Raw genomic sequence first — 23,301 nt, forward strand, 5'->3', positions numbered from 1 at the left:
CTCTCATTTCATCGCCGTCGCACACTTAGTGATCATAAAGTGGCCCGTCAGCTAGTATGGCATTCAGCTGCGCTTTTACCTTTCGTTCTCCCACCGCACGAATGCGCTGTGGACATGAAAGAGCTGCCGCCAAAGTGATGTCGTCATGTTCCCTTGCCTACTGTTTGGTACCGCGAAGATTAACCGCATGACCGGGGTGTTCTGGTGAGGTAATCTTGGGTTTAAACCGCAATAGCAATTGTAATGGGAACCAACCTCAGCATTTGTGTCAGTCTGCCTGTTCCTATCGCGTGTGGGCTAGTAGTGGTCTCCTGAATTTATTTTTTAAATGATCTTCAATGTGCATGGATTTGTTTACCAAATCATCCGCCACGGTGGTTTACTGGCTAAAGCGTTGTGACGCCAAGCCCAAGGACGTGGGTTCAATCGCGGTTGCAGCAGCTCTTTTTCTGAAGGAGGTGAAAAAAAAAAAAGCCTGTGTGTTGAGATTTCAGGACACATTAAATATCCTCAGAAGCTTCGGATATTTAAATCCATAGCCCTCCACTACGGCACTGGTATAGCCCAGGTGTAGCTTTGGTGCGTAAAACAAACAAAACTGAAATTTTGTTTATCGAAATTCGCTGTTCATATATGCTCGAACCCAAAACGTGGGCTCGGCAAGGTAACACAAGTGGTGTGAAAAAGCTTTTGGGCGCTCTGTTGGGAGCGCAAAGATATTGAGAAAACACTCCTGGCGAAGTGCCACATCACCAGGATCACTGCTCTCTCGTGTGCAGAGCGCTCTCAGTGAGGGCAAGACTTACAAAGGGGCATACAAAACAGCTCACTAGTTCTTGCCACACCACAGCATGACAGCCAGAACCATACTCCTTCTCACCCTCCTTAATCCCCCCAACCGGCAAGCGTCAGTGAGCGACACTGATGGCAACGCCGCAACAGGAGAGTGTGGCTGCTCCGGGCATGGTCACTGCAGCATGGGAACGTTTGACTAAGACTGTACAGCATAGCATCACCCGGTCTCAGCACATGCATGTTAAACATTGTGACGACTGCAGTGTAGTCTGGGTGCAAGTTGCTCTATGTAGTCATTGATCACAGTAAATATACATCATGGCATGCATATCATCTATGAATGCAGTGTGCTTACCACATGGCATGCAATGGATGCACCAAAACTGGGCAATGCCATGGTAAAAATATGCTGCAAATGCATTATATCTCGTTGCCACTTTAAACAAGATTGAAGCTTTTGGCTCACAAAAAGATGAAGATGAGAAGTAGACACGACACACACGAGCACCGACATACAACAGTTAATTTACAATTTAATTACAAGTTAGTTAAATTACAATGAAAAAACTAGGAAAAGAGAAACTATGATGGCATGTGGTCTAAAAGTTACCAAAAGCCAAATAATGACTGGTAAAAAGACGCCAAGCCAGCACTCGGCATCTTTTTTATCCGAGTTTTGGCATGACGCGAGTTCTCGCTTGCACGACGCCACAACGCTCTCTGGCACGGCGCCAAAATGATGTTGATGTTGATGTGGCTTCATGCGCAAACGCACAGGGCACTTCGAGCCATTGTGCTGATCTCTGAGGCTTGTTGTTCTGCCGCGCCGCCCGATGGAGACCACGCACCGGCATGTTTGCGCGACGAAAAGTGGAAACACTACGTGTTAACCTATAGGTATGCAATAAGCTGGTACGATTTATGCTGATATAAAACACATTATGTTCAATGGCCACTGAGTGGGGGATTTGACTTTTAGTACTTTTAAAGCGAAACTACTGTTTAAGCAGGTACAGTTTAACTAAGTTTTACTGTGTGTGTGTGCGCGTGTGTGTGCGTGCGCGCGAATATTTGATATCTTAAAATAGTTGAAAGAATACTGCGCTATTCGATATTCGTTTCGATCCGAATTTTGTTATTTAGAATTTTCGAAGTACTTGGCTCGAACGAATAGCCGCACGCAGTAGGGAGAATGCGTTTTTGGAAGTTTCGGTTCTGGATTCAGTAATACTTTTCCCAATCCAATCCAAACCAAACCAAGCCAGGAAAACAGAATTATACTTAGAACAAAGGCATACAAAAACGTATCTCGTTGGCGTGGTTGTGTGGTCGATTGCATTTAGTGGGCGACTCTGTCTCCGCCGCGACAGCATTTGATCAATCCCAGCCGCCTTGGACCACTCCAGAGAGCACCATGGGGGACTTGCATGTAGCCAGCAATCCGATTTGGAACTTTTTTGTAAAGATTCCACCAGGAACTGAAGCTCGATGTCTTAAATGCAAGGCAGTCCTGAAGACCCTGACAAGTACGACAACAACCCTGGCAACGCATTTAAGGAGACACCCGGACTTGCACATGGACTACCAAGAAAAGTAAGACACATGCGAAAAGCCATCCAAGCTCAAGGGGGCAAGCAAGCAAGTGGTCAACAGCCACCCATAGCCCACAGTTTCAAGCCGAAAATGAAAGCGTTGGCCCCAAAAGCCCAACAGATGACAAAAATGATAGCTCACTTCGTAGCTCGTGGTATTCACTCCTACAACATTGTCGAAGAACCAGGTTTCCTCGACATGATGAAGTTCGCTATGCCGAATTATGGCGTGCCGTCTCGGACAACGTTCTCAAGAGCCATTATTCCGGACCTCTACGCATCAAGCAAAGAGAAGATGAAAAAAAAGCTCAGGGACATTTTTGCAAGCGTAGTGGAGTCGCTTTCAATCACAACTGATGGTTGGACATCGCGAGCAAATGACAGCTACGTTTATGTAACTTGTCACGTCATGGACAGTGACTTCTTGCAACACGTGCATGCATTGGCTTGCACGGAGATGACAGACTCTCACGCTGCAGAAAACCTGGAGCTATTTATCGCAGGTGTCATCGAGGAGTGGGAACTTCCAGCTCACGATACTGTGCCGATCTTCGAGGTTACACACAACGGAAGGAACTTTGCTTCTGCAGTAGCGCGGTCGTCCTGGAGTGGTGTGCAGTGTTTCGGTGGTGTGACACACAACTGAAGGGTGTCTTCAGTTGTGTGTCAGTGATGCCAAAAGAGAAGTGTAGGGGTTTTTGCAGCTCTGTGCTAAGGCCAGAACGATTGTAGCTAGATACAAACGGAGTGCCAAGGCCCGAGGACGGCTTCAGGAAATTCAGAGAAACATGCAGCTGGACCCTCTCAAGATTATACAAGACATCCCGACGCGATGGAACAGCGAGCATGCCATGATGGCCAGGCTCGTGAAGCTCTGTACGGTCATCACCGTAGAACTTGCAGAATCTGACGCAGTTCCAAACTTGAACGTGAGTGAGTAGAAGCTTATGAATGCAGCAGTGCAAGTCTTGAAGCCACTTGACCATGCCACAACTGAATTGTCTGGGGACAGATATCCCCCCCCCCCCCTGTCACAAGTCATTCCCCTGTTGCAGGGTACCGAGGTGGTTCCAGCTGAACATGTTTCCAAAGGTGGTGAGGCAGCACTGCTTGCCTCAAGCCTTTTGCGTAGCATCAAGACGAGGTTCCCTGATATCAAGATGTCACGCCTTCCTGCATTGGCAATGTTGGTCGACCCTAGATACAGTAGAACCTCGCTGTTACGTTTCTCACTGCTGCGTTTTCCCGGCTGCTGCGTTTTCCCGGCTGCTGCGTTTTCCCGGCTGCTACGTCGTTTTCATCCGGTCCCGGCATAGCTTCCATAGGATCCAATGTATAAGGAACCCCACTGTTATGTAGTAGCTGTGAAAACGTTCCTGCATGATACGTCGCAACTTAGCACCGCGAACCCGCCTGGGCGAAAGTAGGCAACGCGATCCAAATGCCATTTTGGCTTCTGATGAGATTTGGCCGCGCTTGGCCGGGCTTGGCTATAGAACTGACTGCAAGAAGCCGCACGCCAGTCTGAGAGGCCGCCACTAAGTGGCCATTCGTGAAAAGTGCTCTCACTATCATCACTGTGATTACGGTCAACGCATGGTTTTTGGACGGGTCGACTCACGGAGGAAGGGAACTCGGGAAAGGCCCTGACGTCACTCTTTGTGAAGCTAAAGTGAAGCCGGAAGTTGGCGTTGCTCATGGCGTTGCTCCGCCTATCGGGCCAGCTCTCCTCTCTTGTTTACATTTCTTGAGAAACCACACCACGCCGCGCGCAACCGGGCTCCTCGGACGTGCGCACTCCGCAGCAATACTAAAGAATTGTTAACACGATTACACCAAAGAGGGCAAAATTTCCCGCGGATATTCTTTCGCCCGTTGCCATTGCCGTGGCACAGTGATGACGAGGAGCACAAGCCGCATGATGCCGGGGAGTTGCCAAATCCCAGCTTTGGAGAAGCGGTCGCGGCTCTGGACCTCCTCCGCAGATACGTCGCACCTCACAGCGACGCTGACAGCAATGCGGCCTTCCAGGCTATTGAGAAACCTGTGGTGATTTCTAGCGAGCGAAAGAAACGGCAAGCCACCATTCTAGACTTTTTTAAAATCCTCGGCACACTTTGTGGAAATAAATTATCTATAGTTGAAGCTGCACTTTTTTCATTCATTTTTGGAGCTTTCCTCACTGTTGCGTTCTCCCGGCTGTTACGTTTTTTTTCCCCGTTCCGGTGAAAAATGTATGAACAGGGTTCCACTGTACAAAGATGTCTGTTATGCTGAACGACCCGCAAAGCAATGGGCATTCACTCTACTTACAACGGCAGTAGAAGAGACTGTGCCAGTTGATCAACATGGTACAGCAACAAGTGAGAACAGCACCTGCTCTGCAGACCAATCAGAAGACTCTGTGTGGAGTGCCTTTACACACTTCATTTCGCGTGCACATCATCAGTCAAGCCGTACAATCACGGATGAGGTTACTGGGTACTTGAAGGCTCCCCTTCTTTCCCAGTCTGAAGATCCCCTTGCGTGGTGGAAAAGCGAGGGCAGCCACCTTTACTCAACCCTGGTTGCAGCTGCCTGTAGGTATCTTTCAATACCAGCCACCCAGACAACAAGTGAAAGGCTTTTTTCGACTGCAGGAGCCGTAGTAAGCTGCAGAAGGGAGCACCTCAAACCCCAGCATGTGGAACAGAGAGTGTTCTTGCACGAAAATTTGTAGATTTTCGTAAATAATCAAGTTGTTTACTTTCCTTGAATAAATCCCAGACCTTAGCCCTCTGCCGTTTTTTTCCTTACTTGCTACTATTCGAAGTATTCGCTTAGGAATTATCTGAGAAGAATTAAGTGCTGCAAGCAGATTACTACGAGGCTTAAAAGTCGATTCTGAATGCAAATATGTAAATAGCAATGCCTCAGCATTGCACTAAGCAAAGTTTTTCTTTTCTCTCATTTTTCTCAAAACATGGTCTTTGGTCACTTTGCTTGTTTTCTGTATCAATATTGTTGGATCTAAGACAGCTAGATCTATTATTTATTTTGCAGCACAAAGCTAAATGTATTGAGAATGCAAAGCTGAGAGCAGATTTTTTTTTTTTTTCAGCTCCAAGTATTTTATTTACATGTACATTTGCTCTTACTATTGATACTGTGAACACAGAACTTCAATGGGCTGTAAAATGACACATAATTGTTCAATTTAGAATCTGTTTCCAGCGTTGCTATCCTTATGCACTCTAGTATCAAAATACATGTTGTTTGAAACTTTCCCTTTAGCAGGTAATTTTTAATTGTTTCAACAAACAATAGAAGGTAATTATTATCTTCGCAACTACTACGTATATACAAAATATAATTAGATATATATAAAATGAACACAAAACACTGAATGAGTATGCGAAATTTTACCAGATTTGATCAAGAAATAACAAGGTTATCTCAACAACCCATGTCCCCCCTAAAGAGCTCCAATGTCACTTCAATGCCAGTTTCCTATTTTTGATCCATAAAAAAGGGGGTTCATGTTCGATTGAGGGGCATTTTAGAATCAGGGAGAATCCTACCTATGAATCAGCATTGTGTGTAGTTCCTCTTTTTTGTTGTTGTTGTTTAGATCGACCTGCTGGATAATTTGACCAGAATTGATGGAAATAGACTGTAGTCAGTTCTAGAAATGGACAACACAGGCAGTGCTTGATTGCCCACCTGAGCAGCCAAAGCACCAAGAAGAAGCCCCATGGGGTTGCAGTCCCTCGCGGATGCCAACGGGTCTGACAGCAAAGGGGAGCTTCGTGGTCTTCGGCCCCGCCGCCGCGAAGACGATGACGACGATGTTCCCAAGGGTGTTCCAAGAGACAGTCCACCCTTACCGGTACCCAGGCTGGCTGGCAGGGTCTCCAGAATGTGCCGCTGGTGAGCTGCGGGTGGAGGAGGAGGTGGAGGTGGGGGGCCAGGGGTCATAGCAGGCGGTCCCACGGGGGTCAGTGTCACCTCGGGGGACAAGTACGCAGTGCCAGTTGCGGTACCACCACTACGCTTCACGCACAGGTCCAGCGGCATGGCGCCCCCGTCCCCACGACCAGGGGAAGCTTGTGTCTCACTGCTACTGGGCCCCGAGTGTGCAGGGGGCGCAGGGGAGTGGCGTGTGCTTCCACTGGCCCCACTGCCACTCGATGACGAGGATCCTGCCTGGGAGGAATGGGCAGGACTTGGGAACAGACTAGGGGAACCCGACAGGTGGCCCACTCCAGCCGATGGTGGTCGGGAGGGGGACGACGAAGGCTGCTGCAGCATAAGGCAATCTGCCAGCTGCAATAGAGAGAGGCATGTGGTACACCCATTTCCCAAGAGGTGGACACTCGCGGTCAGTTTTTCCAATAAAACTCAGGCAAGTTGAAGATGCATAGGTGGCCACTACAAGCATGAGGCAGAGTGGGGTGCATGCGGTCAGAAACTTGTGAGCACAGAAAAAAATAATAATGAACAATAAGTTGATGCCACTACACCCGTAGCACATTGCAAACACACTGATGCCAGTAGACCGCACTGCCTTCACTAGCTTCAAGTGCCAAGGTAGCGACATTTGTGCACCTTAGCAGTGTGTTCGAAGGAGACCCGAGACACAAATTATGCATGTTTGTTTTACTTCATGTTTGCTTACTATAGACATGACGATGCTCATATGAGATATTTGAAATTGCTACGGCAATCAGTTTCCATGCCTTCCACAGCACCGTACACCCATGATTTTTGACAGCAGATGCTAGGTAGAAGGCACACGACGCATAGGTTTATGCCATTCGTTTTGATTGGTTGGGAATGAGGATCGTACAGTACACTTTAATGCCACACAAGTAGTCACTACATTTACACAAAAATATGTTTTATGCTTGTTAAAACGACATATCTCAATTTAGCACAACATACATTATTTTTACAACCTACACTATGTACGCTCACTATCTGTTTACACAAAGTACTCTCTAGGCCGGCCGGCGATACATGTTCTTTCAAAAGTGTTTCATCATGTGGGATGGTAGCCTCTACAGTGGCCTCTATGGATGGTAGTGCATAGCCTCTCATATTTGAAGGATATTATGTCACAATTGCACCATATAAGAGAAACTGTTTAGGAAGTTTGAACTTTCTCATAAATGTATTACAATAGTTTACCAGTATGTGACGCGCAAGACCCGCGGCAAGCCAGCCCAAGACCCATGACGAGGAGCCGCGGTTCTCGGAGGCCAGGCGCGGGATCGACGGTAGTTGACTGAGCGACGAACAGGTGGCGTGAGTGCGGCCAGGCGCGGGATCAACGGTAGTTGACTGAGCGACGAACAGGTGGCGTGAGTGCGGAGAGGACAGCGGCGCGAGCGTGCGGGGGGAGAGTGGCAAAAGTGAGAACTCGGAGTGTGGTTGTGTGGTGCGGAAGGTTGGCGTTCGGGAAATAAAGCGGTAGTTCGGGACCACGTGTGGCGTGTCGTCGATCGTGACAAGTGGGGGCTCGTCCGGGATCTACGTGGACATGGAGACAGTGGACGTTCCCGAACAATTGGTACAGCATCTGCTGGGGCAGACGAGCGGATCTACCATGGAACGCGAGCAAATCGCGGCAGCTGTCAGACAAAGACTGATGGCGGCCAAGGCAGTGCCTATGGGTTCTACGACAACGGCGGCGGCGGTTCAACCGGTGAGCGACTGCGCTCCGCGCTCCACAGGAGGTCAGCCAGGTCAGCCTCCAAGGTTTAAGGGGTTCAACGACCATCAGTCCCCCGAGGAATTTTTGGACCGGCTTGAAACGTTTTGTTTGGTCAGCGGTGTCGCAGCTGACAAGAGGCTTACGCACATTGTGCCTGCTGCGCTGGAAGGTAACGCGAAGTTGTGGTGGCGATTCGTGAACTCGTTTGCGTCGTGGGAGGAGTTCACGGCGGCGTTTATTGCGGAATTCTCCTCCATTGACGCGAAGCGCCGCTTGAAACAAGAGCTGGAGCACCGGACGCAACATCCCCAAGAAAATTTAAAGGAATTTATTTATACCATCGCGGCCTACTACGACCGGATTGGCGGCGAAGTGCCCGAGTCGGAAAAGGTTGACCGCGTGCTGCGGCAGATGCACCCGCAACTCCAGGATCTGGTGGAGGGAAGACAGTTCAGCAGTCTCGCGGAGTTGGCGAAGGCCGCTGACGGTCTCATGGAGCGTTTCTGGAGGCGCATGCAGTACAAGCCACCACCACCCCCGACTGACCAAGTCGCGAGAGACTTGGCCTTCCAATCGACTATAAACGTGGCCGGCGTGCCGGGAACACAACCCGGAGGGTTGATCACAGCGGCTGCCGCGCCGTTCCAGTATCCGCCGGCGGCATCCCCCTGGCCGTTGCACCCCGCGGCGATACAGCCCTCCTACCACCGAGACCAATTGCACGGATTGGCCGCATTCGCCACAAGGACGCCACATCTCTCAACGCCGTCACAGCACCAAAGGTACCAGCCGCGTGACCAAGGAGAATTCAACTGCCATCGCTGCGGAGGCGTCGGTCACATGGCCCGCGAGTGCCCTACAGGTCGGCGTGGCGGCCCACCCCGCTGCTACCAATGCAACGGGATCGGACATATCCGCTCTCAGTGTACGGGAAACGGGGGACGGTAGGTGCTACACCGGCAAGCACCTACGAGACTGCGCTGCAAGTAGCGGCCTTGGCCGGCAACAAGGAGCCTCTCCTGGAAGTGCAGATCGGGAGGACGACGTTCCAGGCCCTACTGGACACAGGCTCGAGTGTGAGCTTGCTTGGATTGCCGGCGGCAAGGGTAGCGGTCGAGGCGGGCGCCAAACCCAAGACACAGGAACAAGCACTCCGCCTGGCAACAGGTTGGTCTCAGTCGACGACTTCCCTCAAGTGCAAAATAAAGTGGGCCACAAGCAGCCGCAATCAACGCTTCCTGTGTGTGCCAGACTTGTGTCGGGACATTGTGCTGGGCAGAGATTTTTTAACAGCAACAGGCATCTCTTTACATGTATCGTTGGGTGGGTGGACGATTGGAACCGATCCACAGTGCATGGTGCCATTTGCTAAGCGTGAAAAGGACCCAGCGACAGCACTTGCAATAGAAGATGGAGAGTCGTACCACTTGCACAGCCTCTTTGAAGAAGTGCTTGTAGTTCCAGGCATAGAGAACATGCATCAGGCTGGCACCAGGGAACTACACCCAAGCATGAGTAAAGTTCTCGATGACTTTAGCCATCTGTTTACTACAGTTGCGGGATGTACCACCCTGGCTCAGCACCTCATTGACACGGGGGACAGTGCGCCTGTGAGATGCAAGCTACGTCCAGTGAATGCGAAGAAGCAGAAGATCATTGAGGGCTGTGTGGATGACCTCCTACAACAGGGCCTTATAAGACGAAGCACCAGCCCATGGACTAGCGCCCCAGTGCTCGTTGCAAAGAAGTCTGGAGGCTACCGGCTCGCTGTGGACTACCGTCCGTTAAATGCACGCACCCGAGTACCTGCCTACCCAATGCCTCGAACTGACTGGCTGCTAGCGCAGTTGGGCCGAGCAATGTGGTTTTCCAGCTTTGATCTCTCCCAAGGGTTTTTCCAAATTCCTGTTTGCAAGGCTGACATAGCTAAAACGGCCTTCATTTGCCATCAAGGTACATTTGAATTTACGAGGATGCCCTTCGGGGTGGCAGGTGGTCCAGCAACTTTTCAAACCCTAATGGACCGGGTGCTGCAGGGAATCAATCACCACTTTGCTATGGCATTTTTAGATGATGTCCTTGTATACTCAGAGACACTGGAGAAACATGTTGAACATGTAAGGGAAGTGCTACAACGCATTGAGGGTGCTGGCCTTACGATTAATCCAGATAAAGTACAGGTCTGCCGTCAGTCCCTCAAGTTTTTAGGTCACATCATCTCCCCTGGGCAGTGCAGACCAGATGAGGACAAGGTGCGTGCAGTGCTGGATTACCCTAGACCCAGTACAGTTAAGCAGCTGCAAGCCTTCCTGGGACTTGTCGGCTACTATAGAAGCTTCATCCCTCACTTTTCACTGACGGCACATTCACTGACCAACCTTTTGAAGAAGAACGAGCCATGGCAGTGGGAGGAGTGCCAAGAACAGGCTTTCACTGCACTCAAGCAGGCCTTAGCTCAGGATGCTGTTATAAGCCTCCCAGATCTAAATCGACCCTTTGTGGTGGAGACAGATGCAAGTGGCATTGGCATTGCAGCTGTGCTGCTGCAGGCTGGCCCTGATGGTCTGCAGCCTGTTTCCTTCATTAGCAGAGTCCTTACAGCAGCCGAGAGCCATTATACTGTCCAGGAGTGGGAATGCCTGGCAGTAGTCTGGGCAGTGGACAAGTTCAGGGCATATCTTGAATTTACGGAGTTTGAAATACACTGTGACCACTCCTCCCTGGCATGGATGTTTCATACCGACCAAGCTTCACCCAGGGTCAAGCGTTGGGTTCTTCGGCTGCAGGGCTTCAACTGCCGAATCAAGCACAGATGAGGGCTGGCAAACATACCCGCTGATGCCTTGAGTAGAGCCCCTCTCCAGTGTGAAGACAACCCAAGTGACAACCTACATGAGACGCTGTTCCCCATTGCTGCTCCAGAACCTGAAGGCAAAATTACATTTGATGAAGTAGCTGTGGCCTCGGAGGTTGACTCTTCGCTGCTGAGTGACACAACACAGCTGGTACAAGAACAGGCTCGTGATGACCGCCTCTTAAAGCTGAAGGCAGTGGTCCAAGGGACTCAGCTCCCAAGTTCGGACCCTGATCATCGCCTCTTTCGTGATCTGGCCGAAACAACGGAACTGCAGCCAAGCGGATTGCTGGTTCAGCAAAGAGGCAACCAGAAGGTAGCGTGGTTACCTAGTCACTTGCGGCAGCTGGCACTGAAGGTGGCCCACGACCATCCCACTGCAGGCCATGCTGGATTTTTCAAAACTCTGAGGCGTGTGGCTGCACGATTCGTCTGGCTGGGCATGCGAGCAGATATATCAAAGTATGTGCAGTGCTGTACTGTCTGTCAGCGCACAAAAGCTCGGCGCAAGAAACCAGAGGGCCTCATGAGCAGTCAGTGGGCAACATCACCCACGGAAGAGCTCAGTGTTGACATTATCGGGCCCTTGCCATCTACACCCCGGGGCCACAAATACTTGCTGGTAGTTATTGACAAATTTACGAAGTTCCCAGAGCTTTTCCCTCTACGAGCAGCAACAAGTGCGAAAATACTGGAGTGCATGGTGCAAGTCTTCTGCCGCCATGGCACACCTGTGGCCATCACCAGTGACAATGGCAAGCCCTTTGTTAGCACACTATGGCGCAACCTCTTGAAACACTGGGGCATCAAAGATCGCCACACAGTGCCTTACCGGCCGGCTGGCCAAATGGTGGAGCGTCACAATGGCACAATTAAGCAGTGTCTACGGGCATACTGCTCCAACCACAAAGACTGGGACCGGCACATACCTGAGATCGCCCTTGCCATGCGTACTGCCGAGAGTGTTGTCACCGGATATACTCCAGCATTGTTGTGTTACGGCCGCGAGTTGCGCACCCCATGGGAACCTACAAGCGACAAGGAAGACACAGAGCCCCCAAAAGCAGCACACCATGCACTTGCTGCGGAACTCCAGCGGTGCCTTGGAGAGGCCCTCCAGTATGCTCGGTCACATCAGGCAGCTGCTTGGAAGGTGCAGAAATCCTGTTACGACCGTCATCGTCAGGCAACAACCATCAAAGAGGGTGACCTTGTGCTCCTGGATTCCCATACCTTGAGTGATGCGGCCAAGGGCGTTTCGGCGAAATTGGCACCGCGGCGAAGTGGACCTTATTGTGTAATCAAACGATTAGGTGACAATAACTTTGTTTTGAGCGATCCTGCTACAGGACGTCATCGAACTACTGCCCATGCTGATCAGTTGATGCTCTACCATGAGCCATGGCCCCTCCCTACCAGCACAGCTTCACGATTCGAGGGGGGGGAGAGTTGTGACGCGCAAGACCCGCGGCAAGCCAGCCCAAGACCCATGACGAGGAGCCGCGGTTCTCGGAGGCCAGGCGCGGGATCGACGGTAGTTGACTGAGCGACGAACAGGTGGCGTGAGTGCGGCCAGGCGCGGGATCAACGGTAGTTGACTGAGCGACGAACAGGTGGCGTGAGTGCGGAGAGGACAGCGGCGCGAGCGTGCGGGGGGAGAGTGGCAAAAGTGAGAACTCGGAGTGTGGTTGTGTGGTGCGGAAGGTTGGCGTTCGGGAAATAAAGCGGTAGTTCGGGACCACGTGTGGCGTGTCGTCGATCGTGACAAGTACACTTGAGACAAGGGTGCACAACAGCAATGGTGGCGCCAACTTGTAACATTGACTTCAACTACAGCACCCACACCTATATTTACAACAGCCATGTTTACAGCCATGTTCTACCTATCCACTACTACACCAGCAGCAACAATCGTTAGCACATATGAGTTTTATTCTTGCTTTTTTTTCCATTTTATGAGAAAATTATGCAGCACAAACATTATTGAGTTGCTGTGAAGATCCTCAAAAGATGTTGCTACCAGCGCTCCGCTAATAAACGGCACATGTGGCAATTGCAAGCACGCTAACGGCGACTACCAGAAAGGCTGCCGCGCGAAGGTCACAATGGGAAGACAGCTGCCGATACCTGTCAATGTAAGCTGCATTGTCATTGGAAGCAACATAAGGCCTCGCTGGGTAAGTGAAATGCGAAAGGGCATGCCTTCTTTTTTTTTTCAGTCTGCTTTTATTTTGCATTAGTGCAGTTGGATAACTTTTGTTTGCTCGCATTAATTATCGCGATTCTTTTTTTTTTTTGCATTCACCTTGCGACTATACAATAAACTTGTAGAGCAACTTTTGGCAGTAATAACAACATTGCAGGGCCCCTTTAAAGAAGGTGTTGGCACGTGCACCGAGTAGTGCTTTCAAAAGTCAACATGTTTTTTTGATAGAACCGACAACGAGAACACCCACTTTGTTGATTAGTCTATAAATGGTACAAATTTCACAAAGTACAGTCAGACACAGAAGCAAAGCCACGGCATTGTGACCGCCTTACAGTACACAAGGCTCGCACCTTGGCAGCAGCAGCCGACGCCAGGCCGGACTCACGACGACCCCTGCGGCTGCGGCGCCCCTGCTGGCTGCTGCGCTCACGCACCAGGCTGCCCAAGGGCAGCGTGATGCCCGGCCGCGACCCTTCTGCACTTCCTCCCGCCTTGCTTGCTGCCCCTAGCAGCTCTGTAGCACCCTGCCCCAGGAACGGTGGCGACAAACTAGGTGGGCCTTTGGCAGAGCCCAGCATAAGTTTCTCCCTGTGTGTATGAAAAGCAACCACTCACACATACATGCACAATTCAAGCATCTAATTCACTGCAATAAAGCGTATACAGCAAAGTCCAGTCTTCGACTCCGGTTAATTCAACTTGTAACTTCATTAGAAAGTACTGGAAAGTACCAGCAAGAAACCATATAATGCAATGGAAGAAAAACTTGTTTAGTTCAAATGAGAAAGCATGCCACTTCGGTTAATTCAGTCCCTACCAGCACCCTGTCGTGATAGTAGCGGTCACTAAAACCTTGAAAACACAAGAAATTCAGCAAACAGCGCTACTGCTTCCCTAGGCAACGACAGTGACAGCAGCAACCTGTCCTGCAGTGATGATGACGTCATCCGCTTTGCCATGGGCGATTTTACTTGAAGATTTAATCGGCACCGGCGACAGTATTGAGGTCTGTGGGCCACCGACTGACAATGAGATGTATAGTTATTATAATGCTGTATTGAAGTGGTCTGTTGATGACGACAGACTACGCAATAAAAAAGAACAGAATTCATTCATTTTGCCTACGTATGTCAACAAAATTTTTTTTTAAATATTAGACCAAGCCTTGTGGTCCTGCAAGGGTCGAATTATGAGGAGACAATCCTCGAAACAACATTTGTTTTATTATTATTTGTACTAGCTGTTTCAAAATTTAGCCAATTATACCCTTCTTTTAAATTAGATTCCAAATATGTCATCAGCTTTTCTGTAGCTGTATATAGTTCTTGAGTTATGTGGTGCACAATGGCAAAATAGTCATTTTTGTGGGCATTTCTTTATGTACTAAATTTTCACAAAAAGCATCGTGCTGTAGCTTATCTGGCTTTTCATAGATTGCAAAGTGCTGATATCTAGCCAAACAGCATGTACAATTACTGTAACTGTGGAAAAAAATTAGGACACCTCAACAAACATTTTTTTTTTAGGTTCCCTGAACCTTGTACTATTCTAACTACCGCTGAGAGATATTGCCATTTCAAGCAGATATCAGCAATCTATATATCTTCAAGAGTATGCATGCTACATTTCGTTAGTATAGGACAATTGTAAGTGTACAAAGTTATTTTTATGGGATTGTGAAAAAACTGAGTTGGAGTGTCTTAATTTTTTTCATAGTTCCTGTAATTGTACATTTAAGTTTGGATAGATATCGGCACTTAGCACTCTACAAAGATCTAAATAAGGTACTGCACAATACTTGATTGTGAAAATTTATTGCACAATAAGGTGCCCACAAAATCACTATATTTTTCTATTGTGCAGGGCATAACTCGAGAATCATAGCAGCTACACAAAAACTAATGACATATTTGAAATCTCCTTGAAAAACTATGTATATATATATATATATCAGTGAATTTGCAAATCTCGATTCAAATATTTAAAAAAATAAAGCTTTTTTGAAGAGTGTCTCCTTTAATGAGAGTAGACTGTACTTGGGTGAGTTCGTTAATGTTCAATGCTACAATGGCCCTATCCAACTTTTCTCACAACTGAACTGACAATATACACTCGAAGCTCTTAGCATATCTTATTCAAATCAATATGAAAATTGCCGTCCATAGTGATTTACTGCTACTTTATTTGGTCTTTCATTCTCACTTTCTCATGGAGCACGCCTACAGAAAGCTTCCAACCCCCTGATGAGACTATCTGAAATGCAAGATAATAAAGACGTACCAAAAAACCGGCGTTCTTTTACCAGCTTGTCAGAACCTTAACAAAGCTTCCACTGACAAAACACAGTTTGGAGCACTTTTTGCAGCACAAAAATGTGGAGCCTTTTGGAGCAGTCATACATCACGCTGAACACCCACAGCCTTTTGCCTGCAACTGCGTAATACCTATGTAAGCATTGCAGGCGGCATGCAAGCATACTTCTAAGTAAGCAGCGCTGTGCCTGTAACACACTCTGCACCTTTACCTTTCAATGCAAAGACAGTTGAAACAAACAACACTTACTTGACGGAATTTAAAAGGATGCTGTCTTGGAGGAGGTCCAAATGCTTTGATGATCTGCTATGGGCTGATGGAGGTAGCATTTTGCCAAGAGCTTGAGAGCCATTCATACCTGGAATAAATGAATAACTTGTCTTATTCATTTCCCAGAAGCCAGCAATTAACCAAATCGAGGTCAGAGGTAAGTCAATACCGATACAGTGCAAGACCATCAGACAAGTCACAATACACTCGACAGCTAATGGTGAGGTGATGAGACATGATGTTTCTGTGTGTGTTTCATTTGAAGTCTACAGTGGTTTATGAAATCTATCCCTGTGTTTGCTTTGATTTCACATACCTTATAAGCTACGAGATGAAAGACACAGCTAACAGAGAAATCAGCCTAACAAGAGACAAATCTACATGTATTTGGCGGTATTTTGTACCAATCGCCCTTTTTTGTCAGTTACTAGAACAAAGCTCAGGAAAGCAAAAGTCTATTCGCTCGTTTATAAGGAGCTCAATTTTCAATAAGGAACTAACACGACCAATGCCACCTTCACTTTCAACAACTTTTCTAATTCTTCAAATGCACCCAGATGAGATGACACGCAGACCTTCAACAAGTTTTTCACCTCATCATTACGCAACACCAAACGATAACAAATAAGAAAAGTGAATAGCAGCACACACTTTGCTCTTCTGTTAGATTGCACATGGATTTCCGAAACAACACCAAACTTCAAAACAAGAAGAAAAAAAGAACGAAGAATAAAACCACGTAAAATTGTATGAAACCACAAGCTCTCAGTCACAACGCTCCACACAAAAATACAAGCAGATATTTAAACAAAGGCTGCCTACCTGATGAAAAATAAACAAACAAAAGAAATGACACCAGTAAGTAATGTCAACAGTGTGCTACCATGGTTACACATGGTAGCCAATCTCATGCGGCAAGCATACGACCAGTTGGAACAAGACACATAGACCAGTAGCTGGTCCTACCTGACACCTTGCACTCGAAGTGCACGTCGCCAGGTTTGGAATAGGTGTGCCCGGCAAGCACTTCCTCTACTGCTCGAATGGAGCAAGAGAAAGGGTGTCAAAGAAAATCCGTTAGGTGTGCAGCATGACAGCAAGTAAAATGTGCAGGATGTCTAGCAAGCCATTCTGCCAGATTTCACAGACCTTTCCAAGTTGCACTTCATCCTCAACTATTTCATCATAATTTCCATGATTGAGGACATGGCAAACCCAAATGCATTCTGCTTAGACATGACACCACAAAATTTCAGAATAGTGTGTGAGAAAAAATCTATTACAAGCACACTCCTAATCCAGATTTCCTGCTGAACAAGCTAGTCTGGTAGAAATGTGATCTGTTGGAAGACTTCTGCAGCTAGAATACAGATTTTTAGAGAAAGCTGACAAACCGTTTTACTTCTTTCTTTTTACTTTTTTTTACTGTTGTTTTACTGCTGGTTTCTATACCTTTTCAGGAGCTTAAAATCTCTCCTTGTGAATCTAGGCTTCCCAGGTTATTTTTATATATTAAAATTTTGAACATTCTGGCATCCATATTGTCTCAATTCATTTGAAGAATACAAGCACACAAGCATGCATGCATATGCAATTATGTGACACAAGTTATACAGTACAGCCTGGGTGGCAGTAGAAATACTGATGGTTCCCTTAACTTCCCTAATATTTCATAGATGCTCCTGATAAAGAAGCTGAGGCATTTCCAGTACATGTTTCCTTAAAAATTGACATAAAAGTCTTCAGAAACCTTTATTCAAGGATGCTACAAAGGAAGAAGAGAAACGATCACTAGGACTAGAAAGGTAACAATGGGATAATTAGGGGTGTGCAAATAGCAAATTTTTCTGATCAAATTGAACACGAATCAAACAGTGCCAAAAGTGAATCAAATTGAACAGTCAGATATTTTTCTAATCACTTGCAAATAATGCACAGCCTCCTCACCATTAATACCAAACAATTCTAACATCCTGGTATTCACAACAGAAATTTCCTGACGTTACACTGCACATTATAGAACATGCTTTAGTAGTAGCACAAAGAGAGCACTAGGAACTAAGCAATTTGTTTGCAAGCTCAGGGCTCTCAGGAGGATATACAGCCATACATTAGCAGGTAAAATTTATAAAGGCAACATTGTGAGCCAATTAATACATGTCATCTGTGGACATGCAATTTATGCGTGTTGTCTGCAGCGGTGGCACAGTGGGAAAAAAAATAATAAAGCATGTTTATTCTAGTTTGAACTAGTAAATTGGATTAAATTCTGGGGCTTTAAGTGCCAAAACCACAATATGATTATGGGGCACACCATAACAGGAGACTCCGAATTAGTTTTGACCACTAGTGTTCTTTAACATGCACCCAACGCACACAATGCACGGGCATTTTTGCATTTCACCCCCATCAAAATGCAGCCGCCACGACCTGGATTTGATCCTGCGCCCTTAGGCTTAGCAGCAAACCGCCAAAGCCACTATACCGCTACAGCGAGGGCTTGAACTGTCACAGATGTTCCCACTATTCTATAAAATATCTTGCAATGAAATGTATTGTTTTATTCTGATGAGAAGACACAAGTGATGCATCTATCAATAGCACCAAAGGATAACCGTTACCAAATGCCCTGTCTAAACACTTTATTGTGAGTGATTGCGTTTAGCAGGAAAAGTCTGGCTGACCGAGCAACGCAGTGTGCACTGGTCCCCTGTGAGTGGGATGAAAAATATTGCATTTTTGCTTCAATATTATTTTTCTTTGTGCACAGTAGATATAAAATGTTTCGTAAATACTTTAAAAAATCTTGTTTTTTTAAATAGTGTTTATTCAATTCAATTCAAGGAAAGAACTGAACAGGACAGCCTTCAATTCATTTAATGATTTGGATGTTTCCACACCTCTAATGATAATCTGATAAAGGTTATTACTCTCCTTACTTATATCATTCAAATAAGAAGGTGATACGAAAGACTGCTTGAGCCACCAGGCCAGCATCTGCTGCCCTCCCGTGAGCAGTATGTGTTAGCAGCAGTGGTGACCCTCATCGGGAAGAGTGTTAAAGAGACAAGCCACAAAGACCACCATTCTGAAATGCATGTTGTTGCACCACCTGTTCACAGTTTGTTAACTGAATCTTTCATCTAGTTCAACAAAAGTTTTATCAGCTCTCGGAACACCAACAGAACTCTATTTGATCTCAAAGAGGCCCTCACTTGTCAAATATACACTTGCCTCATCATGATAGTGCTTCCTGTTTTCCCATACATTCTGCATTCTGCACGTATGTGCGCCTCACTTCATCCAGCCATCTTTCTTTTGCATGTACCATCTGTTCATACTCTCACCTAAGCTGTATCGGAACTGTCGTGACATGCGCGTCTCTTGCGGTCTGCCCTGTCTTGGCATTCGCCCCAAGAAGTGAGTGCGACATTACTTCCACCACACTTCATTAGTTTCACAAACCAGCTAGTGACAACTTAACATGGCAGAAATGTTACACAGGATTCACAACTATTTTACATTCAGAAGTAGAAAAAATTTAGCAGAAAAAAGGTGCTATGATCAGTCATCAACATGCCGCACACCTACAGCTTGACTAAAGTGATAGCTGTCCCACGCACCTAAATATAGCTTGGTTCTCTGACACACAATAAAGAAGTGCCAAGATCAAAGGCTCTGACACGCAATATAGCGGTGCAACAAATGCTGTGGTAAGAAATAGAAAAACTGGATTCTTTCATGAAATGAAAATGTGCTCATGCTATATATAACTTCCAGTACAATAAAGTAATAGAAACAAGTTTAATCCGTGTGACATTATGCTAATTTAAAGCAATTAAAAGAAATTATTTTTAAGAATCTTTTACTGCATGCAAGAACTTTCTGCTGTCACTTATCGCAGGATTACAAACAAAATACTATTTGTTCATAATGGCTAAAGCAACCAACAGCAGTTCAGGAAAATCGTTCACGTATGTCACATATGATTCAGAACTAATCCAGAAACGTTGGTTAAGGTGCACGCCTCTCAACAATTCTGTTGGGCCTGAGGCTACGGCTAAACAAAGCCTTAGTGAGGCAACACAGACAAAAAAACTAAGACACTATAAAAATATATCATTGAGTGAAACCAAGGAAGCTGCAACCATTTTCTTTCTTGCCTACTTTACGAGCCTCACACTGACACATGGTGTATCACAGTGACTGATAACTTTATGCATTACCATACCAATATGTCCATTTGCAGTGCCATAGAACACACACCTCAGCTGCACACGGGGACACTGCACGACAGCTATAACAGGTATACACGCATTTATTTACCGCAGGGTAAACCTTTTTGCTTTTACCTTGTCATGAGATGTGCAATAAGTGGTGCTCAAGATGCATTTTGCCTTTAAGAAACGACTACTCTCATTTGTGAATAGCACATGCCAAGCACTATACATTGGCGCGCTCGCGTGCATGTGTGTGTGTGTCACATCAGCCAGCCTATACTTACCTCTGCCAAATTCCCAAACCAATGCCAAATTTATTTCTTTCACACACATGCAATCTGCTAGAACTAAATAGTGTGGTAAGCACAAGTGCACATAGAGTGTTGCCAAAGAAAACAGGCACATGCACTGCTCCAACCAGTGATTTTTAAAACAAGAGAAGTAAGTGAGCAAACAGGTGATGACTCAACCTCTGCTTGACTCACGTCTTCGTGACTGTGATGAGCTGGCCTGTGGCTGGGGCTGCTGCTGCCTCAGGGCATGGTCCAGCTTAGAGCTGCTGGCCAGGCCAGGGCCGGAGGTGCCCTGGCGCAGCAGGCTGGCTAGGGTCATGCCCCCCTGGTCAGCAGAGGACCACCAGGCCCCTGAACACACCACCACCGCCGCCACCCAGGAAGGCTCAGTTATTTTGGCCACCCACCACCGCAACCACACTGAGCCCCCTTCCACCACCACTGACTCATGCTGGCCATTTACAGTGATGACGACAATGGATGGGGACCACAAAATTTCTACAGCTTCACAGACCCACATAAAGATATCTTCCAACCTGTGTGAACTTCGAAGTTAGTAAAAATCCAATGGACACAACACCAAAAATAAAGGGGTGAGGGGGTTACAGCACAATTTCTTTTAAAACTTGCAGTGAGCGCACACATCTTGTGGGTGCATACATATTTTATAAACAATTATTTACCTTTAAGCACAACACACAAGCAGCAGTCTATGAACAGCATGGACTGGCAGGCAACACATTGTTTACAGATTACAGAGACTTTTTCAGTGACTTTGCTGTTTCCGGTTTCACCTGCTTCACGAACTCAAAACAAGTACCCTTCTGGTGCTCCATATGAAGGTTCACAGACTGACTTGCAAAACTTTCCCGCAAACAGAATTTATTCGTATTTAGAACTTGACGCCACATTAGCAAACTTTATGAACAATTTGGGAAAGTTGACAGGTATGCATATAGAAAGAGAGAACCACAACAGAAAGCCAAGCAAATTGGTACCATTCTTGGTTTGAAAGCTTAGGTGAAAAAACATGCTATGCAAAAGGACTGAAAAGGACCACACAAACTGCAACTCTTTACTGGTTTGTGTTGGCTTTTTCATTCCTCTCACGTCCATGCTTCACAAGCCAAATTTTACAAATCAGGAAGGAACCCCTGTACCTGAATATCACATGAAAAGAAGCAAAAGTTACATTTCAAATATCTGTGGTTCGTAGAAGATTATAAGCACTGCACTTAAACATTTTAACCATCTTTAAACTGTTTTAAGACAAATCCTCCCATGTGAATGTGTTTCCAACTGTGCTTCTGCAAGCTTGCCAAAGGCACCTTGTTGCCTTGTTACCTAAGAAATGTATTCTGTAACATGTGTGACCCTGCAGAAAGCTTTTATTATATTAAACTTACTAAATATATATATATATATATATAAATATATTTTAAACTTACTCATTTAGCATGCTTTGGCTCACATGCTGGAGCAAGTGCCAGAGAGTGCATACAATACCAAAGCTACGGCCTTACATGAGTAAATATAAAAGTTAGTCAGTAAACATGGTAGTTTTCCTCAGTGCTTGAACATGAGCTTAGCTGCCCTGTAGAAAGCATTTTGGGCAGTTTACAAAGAGTGAGGTTTAGCTGTATGAAGGCTATAGAGCTTCCTGGAGCTGTTATTCTCACTACTGACATCAAATATTCCTTCTCTCCCACAAACAGATCTACCTGTGCTTCTTGCACCTTTAAAGAAAAATACCACAAGTTCTCCGAACCCCTCTGCCTTTATACCTCCACTTATTTAAAAAAATTAAATTATAGGGTTTTACGTGCCAAAACCACTTTCTGATTATGAGGCACGCCGTAGTGGAGGACTCCGGAAATTTCGACTACCTGGGGTTCTTTAACGTGCACCTAAATCTAAGTACACGGGTGTTTTCGCATTTCGCCCCCATCGAAATGCGGCCGCCGTGGCCGGGATACTTATTTAGGCCTGTATTCAAATCTACAGCTGGGCCTCCATGTCTCACTCTAAGTTTAACATTTACATCCATCCAAAAGATGCAGGTAGATTCTGTATAACAAAGTGACCATCATCACTTTAGAAAATATCAAAGTTTTCTTATTCGTTGCTCACGCAAATACTACTGACAAAGCTTGCTGACAATCACAAGTTGTTATTGCACTTTCAAGATGAGTGCAAACGCCTCGGTTGTACACAGCGCACAAGTTAAACTTTCCACAACCAAATCCAGCTTTACTGACTTGTATCCTCAAGCCCTGCCTGCACCTCATCAGCCAAAGCTGCCACAAAGTTCTATTTTTTTTACTCTGCCAAATTCACACAGAGGAAATGAATGTATCAGATGAAAGCATTTCACTCACATAATGATATTTAAGACAAAAAATATTCCGGACGATCTCACTATTTTATACAAGCAACAAATCACTAGAATAACTTCATGGCACAGAAAAACCATGGGCAGTTGACAGAAGCAGCTAGAGTGTATTGTGTCGTGAGAAACAGGACCAGTAAAGAACAGCCTATACCAGCACTTTCCCTTACATTGCAAAGTTCTTTCACTCTGCTTAAGTCCCTATGCATTTTTTCTCCTTTCCGAAAATACGCACAGTTTGGAGATCTACAGCGACAAAATAGCACTGCTAGCTGGAGGTCACAACAGTATCTGACAGAACATGTGAAGTGGCTGTTTTGTCCACGAACTTCTGTTCAGTTTCACAATAAGAGAAGCGAAGCAAAAAAAAAATACAAAGATGTTTCATTACTGGCAGATTCAGTTCCATATTTTGCAACAAGTTTATGGTGACATTTATGAAGCTTCCAACTACCCTACACAGACTTTGTGAATCTGTGCTAGCAAATCAGTACACAGCTCATTACATACGGACAAATAAACTGAAGAAAAAAAAAAATGTCATAAGTGTCCTGTTCTGAAACCAAGAAAGCCAGCAAAAAGGAAGATGGCGAGATATGGCAACTTGTTAAAAAAGAGGAGGGCTGGCAGCAGAAATCAATACAGTGCAAAGCACGTTCCACAAAAACAGG

At 46.2% G+C, this 23,301-nt stretch overlaps 1 protein-coding gene across 10 annotated transcripts in view; it reads right to left on the reverse strand.

Moving 5' to 3' along the window:
* Positions 1–23,301, reverse strand: part of LOC135902165 (bromodomain adjacent to zinc finger domain protein 2B-like) — a 116,891-nt gene that overhangs the window by 87,904 nt on the left and 5,686 nt on the right. For 8 of the 10 annotated variants that reach the window (XM_065432094.1, XM_065432100.1, XM_065432098.1 and 5 more), the window contains exons 4-8: positions 20,434–20,592; positions 16,695–16,763; positions 15,708–15,816; positions 13,496–13,733; positions 6,090–6,692 (exon numbers count right to left, since the gene is read on the reverse strand). In XM_065432094.1, the coding sequence (XP_065288166.1) occupies positions 6,090–6,692; positions 13,496–13,733; positions 15,708–15,816; positions 16,695–16,763; positions 20,434–20,592 (1,178 nt within the window). The remainder of the gene's footprint in view (positions 1–6,089; positions 6,693–13,495; positions 13,734–15,707; positions 15,817–16,694; positions 16,764–20,433; positions 20,593–23,301) is intronic. The other 2 variants (XM_065432097.1, XM_065432101.1) reach the window with 2 other exon arrangements.

Source organism: Dermacentor albipictus, chromosome 4, assembly GCF_038994185.2.
Source record: "Dermacentor albipictus isolate Rhodes 1998 colony chromosome 4, USDA_Dalb.pri_finalv2, whole genome shotgun sequence".
Classification (NCBI taxonomy): domain Eukaryota; kingdom Metazoa; phylum Arthropoda; class Arachnida; order Ixodida; family Ixodidae; genus Dermacentor; species Dermacentor albipictus.